Source organism: Schistocerca nitens, chromosome 2, assembly GCF_023898315.1.
Source record: "Schistocerca nitens isolate TAMUIC-IGC-003100 chromosome 2, iqSchNite1.1, whole genome shotgun sequence".
NCBI classification, from domain to species: Eukaryota; Metazoa; Arthropoda; class Insecta; order Orthoptera; family Acrididae; genus Schistocerca; species Schistocerca nitens.
The window spans coordinates 759,326,584-759,346,245 of NC_064615.1; the positions used below are offsets into that span (position 1 = coordinate 759,326,584).

General features: G+C 38.0%; 1 protein-coding gene across 1 annotated transcript in view; it reads left to right on the plus strand.

Moving 5' to 3' along the window:
* Window positions 1-19,662, plus strand: part of LOC126235312 (EF-hand domain-containing protein 1-like) — a 198,849-nt gene that overhangs the window by 102,549 nt on the left and 76,638 nt on the right. Inside the window, exon 7 of the mRNA XM_049944034.1 lies at window positions 10,055-10,160. Coding sequence (XP_049799991.1) covers window positions 10,055-10,160 — 106 coding nt within the window. The remainder of the gene's footprint in view (window positions 1-10,054; window positions 10,161-19,662) is intronic.

Below are 19,662 nucleotides of genomic sequence, written 5' to 3' on the forward strand. Positions count from 1 at the left end.
AAGGGAAGCAGTGGTTGGGAAGGGAGTGAGACAGGGTTGTAGCCTCTCCCCGATGTTATTCAATCTGTATATTGAGCAAGCAGTAAAGGAAACAAAAGAAAAATTCGGAGTAGGTATTAAAATTCATGGAGAAGAAGTAAAAACTTTGAGGTTCGCCGATGACATTGTAATTCTGTCAGAGACAGCAAAGGACTTGGAAGAGCAGTTGAACGGAATGGACAGTGTCTTGAAAGGAGGATATAAGATGAACATCAACAAAAGCAAAACGAGGATAATGGAATGTAGTCAAATTAAGTCGGGTGATGCTGAGGGAATTAGATTAGGAAATATAACCGATGATGGTCGAAGTAGAGAGGATATAAAATGTAGACTGGCAATGGCAAGGAAAGCGTTTCTCAAGAAGAGAAATTTGTTAACATCGAGTATAGATTTAGGTGTCAGGAAGTCGTTTCTGAAAGTATTTGTATGGAGTGTAGCCATGTATGGAAGTGAAACATGGACGATAACCAGTTTGGACAAGAAGCGAATAGAAGCTTTCGAAATGTGGTGCTACAGAAGAATGCTGAAGATAAGGTGGGTAGATCACGTAACTAATGAGGAAGTATTGAATAGGATTGGGGAGAAGAGAAGTTTGTGGCACAACTTGACTAGAAGAAGGGATCGGTTGGTAGGACATGTTTTGAGGCATCAAGGGATCACAAATTTAGCATTGGAGGGCAGCGTGGAGGGTAAAAATCGTAGAGGGAGACCAAGAGATCAATACACTAAGCAGATTCAGAAGGATGTAGGTTGCAGTAGGTACTGGGAGATGAAGAAGCTTGCACAGGATAGAGTAGCATGGAGAGCTGCATCAAACCAGTCTCAGGACTGAAGACCACAACAACAACAACAACATGGACTTTGTTACCCTGGTATCACTATTTACTACATTTATGAGATTATATGAGTTAAGAGTATCTATTAACCTCTTGTTACACAAACTGGAAGATTTTGCCTCAATATTCAGATCACCAAGTATAGTTAGGTCACTGGGACCACAACATTCCACTACTCTACTAAATATGTCTATGAAGCTAACTACATCAGCCTTTGGTGGATGGTAAATCCCAATAACTTTATGTTTTCTCATAACCTCTCTACACTCTTTGGTGTGGACGTCAATGCCTGTCACTTCAATCAAGCCTTCTTTGTTGTACTGGTCAAGATAGTTTATTTTCTTGTACTCGAGATTCTCACTAATGTAAACTGCCACACCACCACCCTTATGTTGCTGTCTACAATAACTATTTGCTAAGGAGTAGCCCTCTAGTTTACAGTAAAAAATTTCATCAGATTTTAATCCATGCTCAGTTAACACTACTATGTGAGGTGACTGTTCACTTACAAAAACCTGTAATATATTAAGCTAATTTCTAAGGTGCATGAGCCTTAGTGGTATTTTTAACTGGTCACTCTGATTATCTTCCTTTAAAATGCACTGAGTTGGTTCACTTACATAAGTTCTGGATCCAGGCACTAAAAGTGTTCCTGTTCTTTGGCGATCTTGCATTTCTCGATCTACTACCCAACCTGGCTTCTGTCTGTCTAGTTGTCAAGGTAGCTGTTGAGGTGCCTTCTTGCTTCGTACAGTCCGAGGAGTTGCTGAACTGCCTGGTGTTGCAGTAACTGGAGTTGTATACTCCACCACATTTGATTGAGTAAGTGATGCTGAAGAGTCTGCAGTTGATGCAACAGCTTCTGTTGTTTTAACTAGCTGGCTTGGCCAGTTGTTTTTACCCAGTCCTGGGAATTTGTTAGTTGCTTTGCAAGAACATAAATAAAATCATCAATGAATGGGGATAAAATCCCCATGGCAAAGTCAATATAGACAGTCAAATTAACAAAGACACTAATGTTTGTGAGATTACCAAGTACTTTTTGCACAATCCATGGGTTATCTACAGAGATCAGTGTATTACATGCATGCAACAGCAAAAATGTGCCACATGGAAGCTCCCTCAATAAAACCAGTTATGGCCTTCATCAGGAAAGACCACAAGAGAATGGGAATTTTGACAGACAACACAGCCATTGAGCAAGTATCAGCATCCAAATACCTAAGGTACAACTTCACTTACATTCAGGAAAACAACATGCAACACATAGTCACAAACGCACAAAAGTCATAGGACTAATTAAAAGCATCTTTGAACCATCTCTTGCTCAGTGGCACACTGGACTAAAACTAGGCTGTACAGTGGTTGAACCAACCCTCTTGTAGGGTAGCAAAACTTGGACACCTCAGAGAGATGATGAACAGAGACTAATTAGTGCTGAAGTACTGCTCATGAGAAGAACAGCTGGCTATTCACTATGAGATAGGAAAATATCCAGTGAAACTCTTAAGACTCTCAAAGTTCTCAACAGAGTACAGAACATCTTGGAAAGACCTTGTACTACAGGTGAAGACTGGCCAGATCCAAAAAGTCCTCAAATACTAACACAGAGAGGTAGAACAGATGCAGGAAGACCAGTGATGAGGTGTGCTGGGGCTATAACAGGTCGCTAGGGCTAATACTGGATAGGAAGAAGACATACAAGAAGAAGAGGAAGAAGAAGAAGAAGAAGTAGAAGCAGTGCTTGTCATTGCTGGAAACTCTTGGCAACTGTAAATATTCTTTTACTCCTGCCAGAATACTAATGTTCCAGGAACTCATACATGAACATGTGAGCCCAATAACATTAGACTAGAAGGGTCTGAACAGTTTGACAATATATGCAAACAGTGATAAACAATGGCAAAGCTATGCTCACAGCATTCTCAGTCCCGAACTGAGTGCATGCCAGTCTCATAGCATGGTATTGACATGGCCATTTTGCATGCTGCTCATGTATTGGTAGAACCCTAAAGCCAATACTGTCATTTAGCAGTCAGTCTTTGGGTGACTCTTAATACTTTTAAGTCTGAAGTGATGCAGACATTGATTCACCATAATGTATGCAGTGTGGATTAGTGAACAGCCCATCCATTTACAGAACCTTTGTTTGGCCAGTAATTGGCTCTTCAGTCTGGAATCTGTATTGGATAAGATTGATACAGGAAATAGAGAAGATTCAAAGAGGGGAAGCACATTTTGGTACAGGTCCATTTAGTAAGCATAAAAGCATGGTGAAGGTATTCAGCCATCTCCAATGGCAGACACTACAAGAGAGGCGTTCTACATCTCACTGTGGTTTACTGTTAAACTTATGAGAGAATGTTACAGAACACCCTCCAAAGAGCCATTTAAGCCTCAGATACACATATAAAATATTGTCAAACATTCGAATATTGCAATTTGATGTTAATTACTATGTGAATTATGCATCAGTTAATAAGGAAGTTCTGGTCAGAAGCCAAATAGGAAGCTCATGGCTACATCAGACTCAGGTATTCTTAATATCCAGATTCTGTAAGTGGCAGGAATATTTTTTATTAACACTGGAGCCTCTATTTAGCTAAATTCTTTAATGACTTCCAATGTTCACTAGAATTTATGTCTGCCTCATATTCTGTTCACACAGTACACATTAATTCATCAAAATTTACAGTATAGTAGGCCAGCAATGTAAAATACTTGCAACATCATTTGTAATTAAAGAGAAATGATGCAGTCCTTTATTACAAATGTAAACATATACTGATTTTCATCCCTAGTAATCATTTTGAACTATGTAGCCATTATTAAATTAAAGCATATTTAATTTGTAGCTCCAATTTATACTTTTCTTATAAATTAATCAAATGTAATTCACATTATCAATTTCTGTATATTATCTTGTTTCACACTTGTAATTTGTTTATTACACAATGTACCTTTACATACAAATCAGAAAATAATGCACCTTAATTACACTTTTCACAGTTGTCTATTAATTTTCTGTTGTAATTTTGTGAATTTGTGTCTTAAACAATGTCAAATGTTACTAAAAGTATAAATAGACAAGCAGGAGCGCTGTCATTAAGCAGGCTGTAGCCAGTTTTCAGAGAGTCAAGATGTAGACATTTCATAATGCCAGTTGTTCATTATTGCACACCAGCCACACAGTAGTAAAAGAATTCACTGCAACTTCTGAACTTTTATTGATGGTTGCACAATGTGGCAAGATTGCTACAATTTCTTACAGCAACATATTGTAGACAACAGGAGGTCAACAGCAAAGCAGATATTAAGGTCTAAAAGTAGGGTATTAAATTCTTCCACCAAGTTTACATCACCCAAGAACTTTATTGAAATTTTCATTCTAATTAGTTTCAGTCTACATTTTTGGTTCAAGCACATTGAGTCCTGTAACTGATGGGACAGTTGTTTTATTATTCATTTTTGGTGAGACTACTCAATGAGATTTCAAAGTGAACATTGCTGTTTAGCGGTTTTAAATAATTATACTTATTCACAGTCCCAGCAGCACTGTTACAAGAGGAGCTCCTAGAGGAGCCAAACAATATATTGCTTCCTCATAAATACATCTCACAAAAAGGCCATGAATACAAAATTATAGATCAGAGTTCACACAGAGGCTTACCAACAGTTCTTCTTCCTGCAAATCATTCGCGACTGAAACAGGGAAGCAGCGAAGAGACAGTGGTATGCTAAGTACCTTCTGCCACAAACTGTAAAGTAGCTTGCAGAGTATACATGCACTAGTAGAGGTAGAGCCATATTTGTTTCCTACAAAGCAATTCAACAAGATGGTTATCTTACAGAGGGTAACAGTTGTACAGAAAGAATATCTGGAGCAGACTCCTTAATCCTCATCAAATGCTTGTGTATATGTATGTACCAGTACATGCAAAAGTTTCGTGTGATACCACTGGAACAACTGCTATTATATGGTTCAAATGGCTCTGAGCACTATGGGACTTACATCTATGGTCATCAGTCCCCTAGAACTTAGAACTACTTAAACCTAACTAACCTAAGGACATCACACAACACCCAGCCATCACGAGGCAGAGAAAATCCCTGACCCTGCCAGGAATCGAACCCGGGAACCCGGGCGTGGGAAGGAAGAACGCTACCGCACAACCACGAGATGCGGGCTGCTATTATATATGTAGTAATCAAGGATTTATTTCACTGTTATCAGTCCTTCTGAACTTGGCATGAATTCTGTGAATGGTGGCACAAGGGAGGGCTTTCTGAACCTAGGATGGGCAAATACAAAAGATGAAAAGCATATTTCAAATTATGAGTCAAAGATGTAAAGATCTTGGCAAAAGAAACTAATGTACCGTGCAGTATAATAGACTGCATGATGAGTGCTTTAAAAATATTGTAATCATTAAGTGGATGACTTTGTAAACAAAGACTTGTCATCTAGAAAATATGTTGGTATACATACCTTTCAGCAGGAATTAAAAGAAAAAAGCATTTATATAACATACGAAATTGAATGTCAGTGAGCCCTCCTGCAGATTAGTTGTGCTTTTGTATAATCAGTGATTCTCAATATGCTCTGACTACTGGAGGGAATTCATGTTATGCAGGTTTTCATGGCAGGTACTTACAACCTTGGTGATCTCTACTGCATGGGCATCAGACCATGGTGTAAGGCAAGTTTCTGTGCCCAGCATAAGAACAGTTCACATGGCAGTTTAATATGATATATAAAGATTAGGCAGAAAGTAAACAAACACACACACACACACACAAACACATATGCACTGGTATAGCTACGTTGTGCCAGTTGAAGGCTCAATGTCAGTTGAAGGCTCAGTGTCTAAATTGCAATATTCTGCAGGTACATTGGGGTGGTTGTGTCAGGTGGAGTTGGTGAAGGGAGAAAGTAGGCAGAGAGTCAGAGGGAAAGTTGGGGAAGGGTAGCTTAAAGGTCAGATCGAGACAGTTGATGTTCAGGATAGGAATGTGAGAGAGAGAGGCAACAGGTGTATGGGAAATAACAGAGGGGAGACTATGGGGTAAATGTTGTGTGTGTAGACTGAGTAAGGTTGAGGACAGGACAGAAGTGGGTGCAGGACAAGGGATTAGCAGAGATTGAGGCCAAGAGGGTTATGAGTACAAATGATGTGTTGCTGGAATAACTCCTATCCATGTAATTCAAAAAAGCTGGTGCTGGAGAGGAAGGATACAGATGCAACAGGTTGTGAAGCTATTGGAACTGAGCATGTTATGCTTAGCAGCATGCTCTTACCACTGGGCGGTCAACTCTGCTCTTGGCCACAATTTTGTGGTGGCCATTCATTTGAGTGGACATTTGTTTGGTTGTCAAGCCACCTAAAATTCTGTGCAGAAACTGCAGCTAGTTAGCGTATGACATGGCTGCTTTCACAGGTTGGGATAGGATAAACCTGTGGCAGGACCATGTAGAATGTGCTGGGTGGTTAAATTGTAAAGGTCCTAGGTACCAAAAAACCTTATGAACATGAATCAGCATTGTTTTAGAAAGCATCACTCATGCAAAACTCAGCTTGCCCTTTTCTCACGTGATATACTATGAACAATGGATGAAGGGCAAGAGGCAGATTCTATACTTCTAGATTTCCAGAAAGCATTTGACATGGTGTCACATTGCAGGCTATTAATAAAGGTAAGAGCAAATGGAATAACTTCTCAGAGATGTGAGCGGCTCAAAGACTTCTTAAGTAACAGAACCCAGTTTGTTGCCAGCCACGGTGAGTGTTCATCAGAAACAAGGGTACCATCAGGAGTGCTCTGGGAAAGTGTGATAGGACTGCTGTTATTTTATATAATCATAACTGATCTGGTGGACAGAGTGGATGGCAATCTGTGGTTGTTTGCTGATGATGCTGTGGTGTACAGGAAGGGGATGAAGAGGAGTGACTGTCAGATGATACAAGATGACTTAGATAAAATTTCTAGTTGTTATGATGAATGGAAGGCTCTAAATTTAGAAAAAGGTAAGTTAATGTGGATGAGTGGGAAAAACAAACTCATAATATTTGGATACACCATTAATAGTACTGCTGGACAAGGTCATGTCATTAAATATCTGTGTGGTACATTTCAAAATAATATGAAATTGAACAAGCATGTGAGGATTGTGATAGGGAAGGCAAATAGTTGACTTCAGTTCCTTGGGAGAATTTTAGGAATGTGTGGTTCATCTGTAAAGGAGACCACATATAGAATGCTAGTGCCAGTTATTCTTGAGTACTGCTTGAGTGTTTGGGACCCGCAGCAGATTGGATTGCAGGAAGACATCAAAGCTGCTAGATTTATTACCAGTAGATTCAAACAACATGCAAGTGTTACAGAGATGGTTTGAGAATTGTGATGGGAACCCCTGGAAGAAGGGTGATGTTCTTTTTGAGGAACACTATTGAGAAAATTTAGAGAACTGACATTTGAAGCTGACTGCAGCATCATCCTACTGCCACCAACATACATTTTGCATAAGGACCATGAAGATAAGAATGAGAAATTAGGGCTCACATGAAGGCATATTGATAGTTGTTTTTCCTGCACTCTCTCTACGAGTGGAACAGGAAGGGAATGACTAGTAATGGTGCAGGGTACCCTCTACCATGCACTGTATGATGGCTTGCAGAGTATATGTAGATGGGCCTTTCACAATGATATGACCCATGTGGCAGGGGCTTAGGGATGGACCAGTATGTTACAAAGATTGGGTGGGCAGCAGAATATTGCCTTAGGGTGGATGGCAACATGGGTCATATCCCTGTAGTACATCCAAGTGAAAGACCTGTCTGATTGACCCATATAGCATATCATACACCAGTCCCATTGCAGACTTATTCAATTCTATTAGAGGCTAGGCCCCCTGTGAAAGCAGCATTGTTTAACTACCTCCTTTGTTACGCACATTTGGATGACCTTTAATTGTAATAAATGTTCATGGGGTAAAAAATATTGGCCAGGTCTAGTGGTAGTTTTAAAGAAAAAACACTTATCTTGTTTTTTGAGGATCTCCAATCTGTTACTTGAATTTCTTCACTCTGGAACCCAGATTCTCTTGTAGGTCTGGAAACCTAATAGATTGATGTGTTTCTTGAACAAAATAGATGACAAATTGATTCATATGTAATTTTCATATTCAATAGTCCTAAATACCTTGCAGCCATAAATTACAATGTTCTCTCAGCGAAATACATTCCATTTTTACACAGCTCGAATTTACAATTTATCGAACAACTGAGCACAACAGAAAAACTTTTCATCGCTCCTTCCTTCTTTTCTGCCAGCAAACACAACACTACTCACACCCAGTTAACATCATTCCAAAGTACATCAGTAAAGATATAGTCATACTAAGATTGAAACATAGAACATTAAACCAAAATTAATTTACAGAAAATGAAATTCATTCAACAACGCAATATGAAATTCACTCTACAGTGCAATAGAACGATTATGATAATATATATTCATATAAACAAAAATTTATCTTTTTGCAGTACAGTAATTTTATGAATTTTTTTTTCTTTTTCGTCACAGGGGTTCAATTTTGCAAAATTTTTATAAAATAAGAATTTTTTGGATTTGTCTTTTTAATTAGGCATTTTTAGTTTGTTGAATAGTTTAGTATTAGGTATCAGATTGTAAATGTATTTTTCCAGTGTGAATTTTTTAGATAAATTAATTTTATAGGTGTCAGAGAAAAATTTTATAATTGTGTTAGCTTGATACATATTACTATAAAGTTGGAATTTAAAACATTTCAAATAAAATAAAAAAAGGATAAGATCATAAATTTGAAAATATACATGGTCCAGATGGCTTATTGCATGTTACAATTGTCATATACCAATTTTCCTGCAATTTCTACACAGCATTTTATGTGAGTATGACTACTAACCTACTGTCCACTGAAATGACTTTGGCTAAGACCAGAATTGACCACCCAGTGGTGGACCATGCTGCTGCACACAAAATGCTCAATTTCAATGTCTAATTAATGACCTGTGGCATCTGGACCCTTTTTCCCCAGCACCCATTTTCTGAACTACATAGCTAGGACTTGTCCTTGCAACATATCCTTTGTTCCTGTAATCCTCCTGGCCTCCATCTCCTCTACCCGTTGCCCTATGTCTACCTCTACCCTGCCCCAGACTCCAATGTCACTCATCCTGCAACAACAACCTATTCCCCACACCTTCCCTTCAAGCACTCCCAATGCACCCTTCTATGTTACTTTCATCATGCACTTCCTGGTGCTGATGACCGTGTTGTATTCATACCCAATGCACCTGCTGCCTCTCCCTCCTGCATTCCAGTCCTGTGTATTGCTGTCACCCTCTGAGGCATCAGCCACCAATCCCCAACCCTCTCTTCCATTTCCTGCCTCCTTTCTCCCTCCTCCCACTCCATGAGACACACCCCCTCGTTCCAGAGAACCTGCAGAACTGCAGACCCAGAATTGTATATTCAGGCAGCACAATTTTACAAGTGTGTATTTTAGTGCATATATCTATATATGTGTATTTTAGCTAAAAATGGATTTGTCCAAAAGCTAGTGAAGTTTTTGGTGTTGTTTATGTGTTTTCAATGACTCTGCACTTCTACTAGCCAGTAAGTTGTTACCTTTATTCCTAAATTATTTACTTATAAACAGTTCCACTTGTTTAAATCTGAAAATTTACTAGCTATATATTTATAGCCTCTGAGTATGTCTCCACCATTACAAGACGAAATGTAAAGTGTATAAATGTGCCTTAGAGCATGGCATAATGCCCATAAAATAGAGTTACCAAGGATGCAAACACATAATAGTCTATTCAGTACCACTCTACTGCAACAACAGCTGTTCAGCTTGCAACACAATAGTGCACAAAATATGCAATGGTATATAAGAATACCACCCTTAATATCTTAGGTAATGTGTAGCAATTGTCACCTGTGAACAGACTTTATTTACACACATCACTTTTCTTCACAAAAAAATCTGGTTATTTTGCTTATGTAATGAATTTTATTCAATAAATTTCATTGCCTACATGTTTATCTTAGTATAGTTAATAATAAACTACAAATTGTGCCCCTGCTGATGTGTGATTTGAAATATGTCATTTGTGTTCCTTATTGTTTAACAGCAACATTTCCTTCTTCATATCTTGAAACGTCAGAGGCAGAAGTCACTGAATATTACACACCAGTGGATTTTGTAATTGGAAACACAGTTTCCATTTTTGGGAGAAGGTATGTTTAAAGTGCTTACATACAATTATCTGCATGTTTTGTGACTGCAGAAAATTCCAATAGTTCGTCTTTTAAATGTAAACATAAAATCGTATAGAGAAGGAATGTAGGATTTTTGTGAGTTGAGAAAATTAGTATAATCATGGAACTATGGTGTGGGGAGAAGAGGAATGGCTGTAAATAAAAAACCTTTTTTTTTTCACTTGCTTGAGTTAAATCAATACTCCCACTTGATATGGTTTGTACATGGAATAATTGTACTCTTCTATCTATACTGGTAGCAAATATTACTCACTTATTTTCTAGGATAGGTAATTGAGCAGAGACAATTGTCATTAAATTTAACAATAATATTTCAGTAGTTTCTTACTTACCAGTTTGGTACAAATAAATTACATTGTCTTTCAAAACTGATGTTTTATAATGCTAATGACTGTCCAGATTAGTGATATGTAATCCTAGTCTTTCATCATTATAGCAGTGTGATATGGCTTGCTGTATAGTGAGTTTCACTGATGTGTATTCCAGTGTTCTATGCATTGATACCAATCAGTCTGTCTGCCTGTCACATACCTTGCCTAAGTATTCAGCAGTATCTACCAAATTGTGAAATATTCATAAACATACAGGTGTACATGATGTAAAATACTACAGTATAGATATTACTTGAGTAAATTTTCTTACTTTAAGTTCTGTTCATTAACCTTAAAAGTGATTTTTATTCTTAATAAGAGGTAGTTCTTGCAACTGTTAGCAGCAGTTGTATTCCGCCCATTTGCAGATTATACTGAATGATCCCCAAGGAATCTCTGGGAACCTTGTCAATTTCAGTAGTACATTTGCTTGGATATTTAGGTCTCAACACAAGAAGACATATATTACTCTCCAGCAGAGTACAACAGTTCCAGAATATTTGTTATATAGAGACAAGAGAGAGCTTTTGAGATGGCCTCCACCCTTAAATCTCTGGGAGGATTAAACTTCAGTAAGGCTGTTGCAGTTGTAGAATTAACACAAAAATAGAGAAAGATAAATTGCAAAAGGGGAAGTGAATACATATTGAAGATAGTTTGTGATAAGCTAAAGAAAACTACTATCTTCAGTTCAGCCTTTTCATTTCTGATTTATAAGGTGCATGCTACCATTTTGTTACTCTGTACAAGAAAGTGAAGCATAGCTTTGTAGTCCAATCACTTTACATACATATAACAGAATTTCTCGTGCTGAGTCACAGATAGGCGCAACAAAAAGACTGTCAGAAAGTGAGCTTTCAGCCAACAAGGCCTTCATCAGAAACAGACAACATACACAAACACACTCATGCAAACACAACTCACACATACACATGACCACAGTCTCTGGTACTGATGAGACTGGCCTCAGCAGCCAGTAATTGTGATCATGTGTATATGAGTTGCATTTACGTGTGTGTGTGTGTGTGTGTGTGTGTGTGTGTGTTTTGTCTGTTCCTGACAGAGCTCACTTTCTGACAGTCTTTTTGTTGTGCCTATCTGTGACTCAGCATCTCTGCTATATGGTAAGTAGCAACTATCCTTTTCATAATATTGTTACATTCCATCCTGGACTTTCCAGTATTTCTCTAAATATTTTCATAATTCCAGGCTTATATTTTGAACTCATTTGTAATGATGGGAATGCGTGACTGGATATGAAAACTTATATTGGAATGCTATTTTGCTTCCTTTGTGATGAAAGCATAATATCTGCTTACTTGTGTGCACATTTTAGGCCTACTTATAGAATTATCATCAAAACAAATACATTGCATTTATTTCAAAATAATACGAGGGCCGTTCAGAAAGTAACCTCCAGTTGATTTAAAAAAATACACCAAGTTAAATAAAAATATTTTAATATATACATCTTACAACTACATCTTTGCACTATTTTTCTACATAGTCTCCATAGCGATTGAGGCACTTATCGTATCTCTTCACAAGCTTTGAAATTCCTTCTGCATAAAAATCACCCGCTTGTGCCTGGAGCCAGCCTGTGACCGCATCTTTGAGTTCTTCGTCGTCATCAAACCGCTGTGACCCGAGCCATTTCTTCAAATGCATGAAGAGGTGATAATCACTTGGCACCAGGTCTGGGCTGTAAGGTGGATGGTTGATAACGTCCCACTTGAAGGACTCAAGAAGGGCCGTTGTTCTGCGAGCAGAGTGAGGACGGGCGTTATCGTGCAAAAAAACGATACCGGAAGTCAGCATACCACGGCGTTTGTTCTGTATAGCCCGTCGTAACTTTTTTATTGTTTCACAGTACACGTCTTGATTAATGGTCGTACCACGTTCCATGAATTCAACCAACAACACCCCTTTGGCATCCCAAAACACCGTTGCCATCAGTTTTCTGGCAGAAAAATCTTGCGAGGCTTTTCTTGGTTTGGTAGGCGAATTTGAATGGCCCACATCTTTGATTGTTCTTTTGTCTCAGGGTTCACGTACTTAATCCAGGTTTCATCACCGGTCACGATTCTGTTTAACAATGGTTCTCCTTCGTCCTCATAACGTGACAGAAAGTCTAATGCAGAGGCCATTCTTTGAGTTTTGTGGTGGTCGGTAAGAATTTTGGGCACCCATCGTGCACAGAACTTACGGTAACCCAATCTTGCTGTCACTATCTCGTACAAGAGAGTCTTAGAAATCTGTGGAAAACCAGTAGACAACTCCGACATTGAGAAACGTCGATTTTCACGAACTTTTGCATCAACTGTCTGAACGAGTTCATCAGTCACCAATGATGGTCTACCACTCCTCTCTTCATCATGAACGTTTTCTCGTCCACTTTTAAATAAACTTACCCATTCACGGACAACTCCTTCACTCATAACTCTTGGTCCGTACACGGCACAAAGCTCATGATGAATAGCTGCTGCAGAATATCCTTTGGCTGTAAAAAATCTTATGACAGCACACACTTCACATTTGGCGGGGTTTTCTATTGCAGCACACATTTCAAACTGCCACAAAAACTAAACTAGCGCAGGTACGATGTTCACTCGACCACGGCTTGATGCCGACTGACCTGTTGAGTGCGTGAACGCACAGATGGCGTCGCTACTCCCCCCACAACCCGCACTGTGACCAATCGGAGGTTACTTTCTGAACCGCCCTTGTAAATCACTTGTGCTTGTGTTTGAGAAAACCATTGTTTCTGTGCAGTGTGCCATTGACAAGCCCAGGTACATGCAATTTTCCTTTCTGGTTTGAATTTCTAGCAATGTTTCTCATCCTCTTCAGACACATTCTCCAAATATGGTACAAGAGGATCACAGGAATTTAAGAAAATACAGCATCCTATTTCAATTACACAATGGTGTCCAGATTTTTTACTATTAGATCTTCGTCATGTTCAGAAGTAGGAAAGGACATCAAAAATACTGTCCACAACCATAGCTAAGATCTTCTAATTTTTACATGACAATTCATCTCAGCTACAAAAAACCAAGTCTCAAACAGATTGCTGTAACATAACTGAGACACCACAGCCCATACTATGGTCTACATCTGCATTTTATCAGCAAATTCTGTAAAAACATAGGATAGATAATGTCCTACATTATCTATCCTATTTTGCTATAGTGATGGTGAACAATAAGACAATAAGAAACAGTTCATCCCCCACCCAGGTTAGTTTACTTTAATTATTTGCATGTTTTGTGGTTCTGACCTCTTGCTATGATGTGAAACAAGTGAATTTTACTGTTATAGTACACTTCATAAGTTATATCAGCATGCCTACCATTTATGTGATTGTCTTAAACTTTTTCAGTTCATACATACAATACCAGGAACAAAAATGATCTGCACAAGGACTTAAAAGCACTTACTTTAGTTCAAAAAGGGGTCCACTACTCAGGAACACTCATCTTCAATAATTTGCCAGTAAACATGAAAAATTTAGTTACAAATAAAGATCAGTTTAAACGACCCTGAAAGACTTACTAGTAGCCAACTTCTTCTACTCCATTGACGAATTTTTTAATAGAGACAAATGATGTATTGTATATATTCATACTATTAGTATTGTTATTTCAGCTTTTAAAAAAAAAAAAAAAAAAAAGACATGTTCCACATCCACGAGGGTCTCCTCAGCACGGATATATGGAATGAAAAACTAATCTAATCTAATCTATCTAATCTTTATAATCAGGTTTATTTTTAACTGTCTTCAATCTCTCTCTCTCTCTCTCTCTCTCTCTCTCACTCTCTCTCTCTCTCTCTCACACACACACACACCCTTTCATTTTATTATCTATTACATTCTTTGCATCACTTGGTAAATGGTAAAAAATTTTATAAATGGATACTTCATGTCTTTCTGTATCACACTAAGGCTGACTGAAGGACAGTGGAAATCACTTCTCGTTCTAGTATTATATTTATGAACATTACTATCATTTTTGAATTGTGACTGAGTGTTCACAACAAACTTCATAAGAGAGTAAACATAGTGTGAGGCTACTGTCAGCATCCCCAACTGTTTAAAGGGCTGTCTGCAAGAGGTCGTAGAGTGGTCACCACAAATTATCCTTATTATATGCTTCTGTACAAAAAAAATTTCTTCCTTGATTGTGAGTTACCCATAAAATGATCCCATCAGACATCAATAGATGAAAATAGGGGAAGTGTGCCAGATTTTTCATGGTTTCATCTCTAAAATCTGATGTTATCAGTAACACAAAAATTGCAGAATTTGGGCATTTATGATGACCTGTAGCTTGTGACTTCAGTTCAGGTTCTCACCTATCACTTAATTGTGTGGTCAGGTCTTGTGACAAATACAGTCATCACTTCCACAAAGACAAAGGGAGTATAGGTCTTACAAACAACAGAATACATAACTGTGTATGCAGTGAAGTCGACCATAATAAACGCAGGTATTATGCATAAAGAAAATCTGATTAAAAACCTAGGAAGGAACCATAAAATAAACATAAATTACTGTATTTTCTGCCTCAGAAAAAAGGTAAGTGTTGGAGAAAAACAAGTCTGGCAGGGAACGTGGGTCAAGGGGGATTTACTCAGTGGGTAACCTGACAGTTTTTCAAATCTTGTCCAAGATCAACAATCCGTTTTTACCCGCTCATCCTGTCAAGCACATACACCTGGATTCAGGTTCCTGGGTGCCTTTTCTGCATCACTAAGCCTTCCTAGCTCCTTTTCATCTAGCTCTTTCCTCTCATCTAACAAAGAAGAAATACCTGATTCTGAAGGCTACAAAAATTGTCTACACTTTCATTGTATCACACCTTCAAAATTCTCGCATGACTTTCTGTGCATGCCTGCTTAAGTTGGTTCCACTGTATTCATGTTCACATCATTCAACCCTGACCACTTCAGTTACTTCTATCTGTGATAGCCTATGCATATTTACTCCACTAATACTTTACACCAAGGAGGAACATTGGTCAGTGTTTTATTGGAAGGGATGAAAGAGGATGAAATTCATTGTAGATGTTCAGTAAAGTGTGAGGACAGTGTTGTGTCATGTAGAAGTATTTATTTGTGGATCAAAATGTTGAAAGTGGCCAGTAAAGACCGACACATGAAGGGGGAGCAGGTCTCCCACCCACCATGTTCAGAGAGAAGGAACCATAAAAAAACGTAAATTAATGTATTTTCTGCCTCAGAAAACAAGCCTGGCAGGGAACATGGTTTTAGCAGATAACAAGTTACTATTGATGTGATAGCATCTTCTTTAGACATTAGTCACAGTTCTGCCTATCAACTCATACACAATAAACTTAGCTTTCATGAAGTTTTTGCACAATGGATACAAATTTAGCTCACTGAAGAACTTAAGGTCACACATATTGACACCTGCCAATGCTTATCAAATTGTTTCAATGGGGAAGGTGACCCATTTTTGACCATGGTAGTCACCGGCGATGAAATGTAAGTTCATCATTATGAGCTACAATCAAATCACCACAAATCACCAAAGACAAATAAATTCAAGACTCTACATTGGAGGGAATGGTTATGCTAGCTGTTTGTTGGACACAAGTGTGTGTGTAATAGAAGAGTATATGATAGAGGAAACAACCATCAACAAAGAATCCAGCAGTGTATTGTTGGAAAACAAGCTAAGGCCAGCAATTAAATGACAATGTCTGCTTTCAAAGAAAGTGTTGTGTTGCTGTTGCATGACAGTGCCCATACACAGCTCATTGCACTATTTAAACCATTAATAAATTGGGTTTTGAGCTGCTGGAACAGTCTCCCTACAGCCAAAATCTTGCTTCCACCAACATTCATTTATTTGGATTGGTCAAGAATGCTTTGTGAGATTTTCAGTTGTCCTCAGATGTGGAGGAGCTGAAAGCAATACACAATTAAGGCAAAGAAGTGCAAGATTATTGACTGATGGGCCAAACGTGTTGAAATGGAGGGAAAACACTTTGAAAAATAATGTATGAAGGCATGCTGAAAATTAGTGCCACCAAATTTTTGATGTGAAAAAATAAAACAAATGTTATTAACATTATAATCTTTATTCTTAATGTCTACATGTTTGCAGCTGTGAGATAATGGTTCCATCAATAAAGTCAAGCATTCTCCAGTGACAGTATCAGCCAACTTGTCTCTCATTGGAGAAGTGTGTTCATCACCAGGGTGACTATGTTGAGAAATAAATACATAGACATGAAGAATAAAGACATAGAAAGTTAATAATATTTATTTTATTTATAAAGCTTGAAGAGCTTTCACACAAAAAGTTTGGACCCATGCCCTGATATGTGTCAAACCACAATTTTTTGGAAACATATTGTAGAACTAAAAGTTTTTGACTCTCCCTCATTGATTTTCTGTATCCATATTTTTCAATTAACTGATAATTTTCACAGACACAATAAATGCACAGAAATTTGATAAAATTTCTTAAAAATTGTTTCAGGCACAGAGACTGCTTCATTTAAAGTATCTTTAATTGAGAGCTTTACTGGAATTAAACATTCTGAAGTATCTCAGTGACATGATGCACAATGAAAACAATTTTTGATATTCTGTCAAGACCTTATATCAATAGTTGTATCCAGTGCTTTTTTTCTAAAAAAAGTTTGAGGGTACTCCGACATTGGATATAATGCGGCAAAAATTTCTTATAACTGAAGCATGGGATGCCACTCATGTGCTTTTAGCCACGACGTCATCAACATGTCAAATTAAAAAAAAAACAAAAGTATCGGACTCTTCAGTTGACTTTACTATAGCAGGAGAACAAGTAAAATAGTTTCTTGGTTTTCTGCTCATCTCTCACCTCCAACTTAACTTACAAGTTGCAATGAAAGACAGGACACAATGTAAAACTTCGCACAACTGACAAGAATGGAACAGCAAACACCAATCAATGAAGAACAACAAAACAAGGATGGCAATGAATCGCGAAGGAACATGGTAGCAGGACCGTAGAGACATCTATCAGTAGCTCGGCGTTTGAGCGTATGCATATCCGTTTAGCACTACCTTATCTGTTTAGTCCACTATTAGTGGGCGATGGCACTACATGTTTGTCGAACTGGCTGCCAGCGATTCAGTTATCGAGAATGGTTGCCGCAGCCTCAAAATACTTGAAACAGTCAATGGCATCGCTTTTCCCACCAAAAACTGCACTGGTATCATTCGTATTGCAATTACCAAAACAAAAAAATGAAATAAAATTTACGTCCATAAAATAAATCCTTGACACTCTTTCAAGTTCTCAACATCGTGAAAAAAATACTTTGTCGATGGAAAAGTTTAGGGGTATGCATCCCCCAGCATTCCCTCAGAAGAACAACATTGGTTGTATCATAGTTGTATAATTTAAAGATCAACATGACTTTCAAATCTAAGACAAACCTCTATCATGAAGATGTTAGGTTGAGAACATCTGTTAATACAATAAGCTTCATACCAGCATATACGAGTACAATGAGTTGGTGAGATACCTGTTCCTACTCAGCAAAAACTCCTTATGGCAAGATAAATATTAAGGGTCAAATTGATTCCACAATTTCCAGTCTTTAATCTCACTGCTGTACTTGATCAATCATCAGCTACTTGTATTTTTAAGCCACTGAACAGCAATGAATCATAGTGGGATCAGGGGAAAAATATGTTCCAAAAATCAAGTTACAGCTAACTTCAATTTGCTAATCTAGGAATGGAATAAACACTCACATTGACTGCTAACAATTTACAGTGTTTTTTCCCTGGGCTTCAGCAAGTAAAATACATCTTCCACTTTTGAATATATTCCTAAATAATAACTTTTAAAGCCAGTAAGAAGAATGGGCTAAACAAGCAGATGCTGTTGACTACTCACAAGAAACCACTTGAGTATGAGGTCACAAGTTCAATCTATAGTAAGGCTCATTTGAAAGTGTTGTATTAACGATCATGGCAGGAAAAATATTAGCTGCTAATGACTCGCCATGTGCATCAGGAGGGTAACAGAAAATGGGTGTCTGGAAGATGCAGAGATCAACGTTCTATGAGATGTATGTATTATACTTCTCAAAATGGACCTTGTCTACATTCAAGAAATGTTCAAAACAAATCATTAACTTTTATCATAAACACTGAATGAAAAGTAGTGCAACACAGTGATGACAAAGGTTTGCATCATCAAGACTGAATACAACCTCCTGGGAGTCACAAACTGTGCAGGACATTCAACTAGGTATCCACTCTTAAAGAATGCATATTGCATAAGCATATTGGTGTAATGAGATTTTAAGAACTGATGGAATATGATGGCATGCAACTGAATTCAAAACAGTCTGTTGTGGAGCTTATCATGTAACTGGCTATCCTTTAATGCATAGCTGCAGCCAGTGTAGTAATATGTTTTATAGACTCAGAAGGGGAGGGGAGGATCCAGAGACCGAATTTTTCCAGTGGTTCCTCCAGGTAGTATGAATTGCAATGTTGCACACTTTTCAGGAGGGATAGTTTATGTTAAAGGATTATGATTTTTATACACAAGGCAGGAATCAAGCAAAAGCAAGTTGTTTTGACAAGCTATTGGTCAAAAGCAGTGCTAATACCATAGTCAAAAGCTGTGCTCATACCATAGTTTTAATTCTCTTACACCCATTTTTCCACTCTTACTTGCTGTGATGTAAATATTCAGAAATAACTGTAGGGGTCAGAGCACCTCCAGCTTCTTGCAGCACAATAAATAACTTTCCAGTCAATTTACCACCCATATTAACAGTTGGCATAATTATATATTAAAGGATTAATGCACTGATGTTAGTTGATCTTGCCAGGTGCTGTGGCTGAGCGGTTCTAGGCACTTCAGTCCAGAACCGCGGTGCTGCTATGGTCTCAGGTTCGAATCCAGCCTCAGGCATGGATGTGTGTGATGTCCTTAGGTTAGTTAGGTTTACATAGTTCTAAGTCTAGGGGACTGATGACCTCAGATGCTAAGTCCCATAGTGCTCAGAGCCATTAGTTGATCTTGATACAACTTTCTTGGTATTGGTACC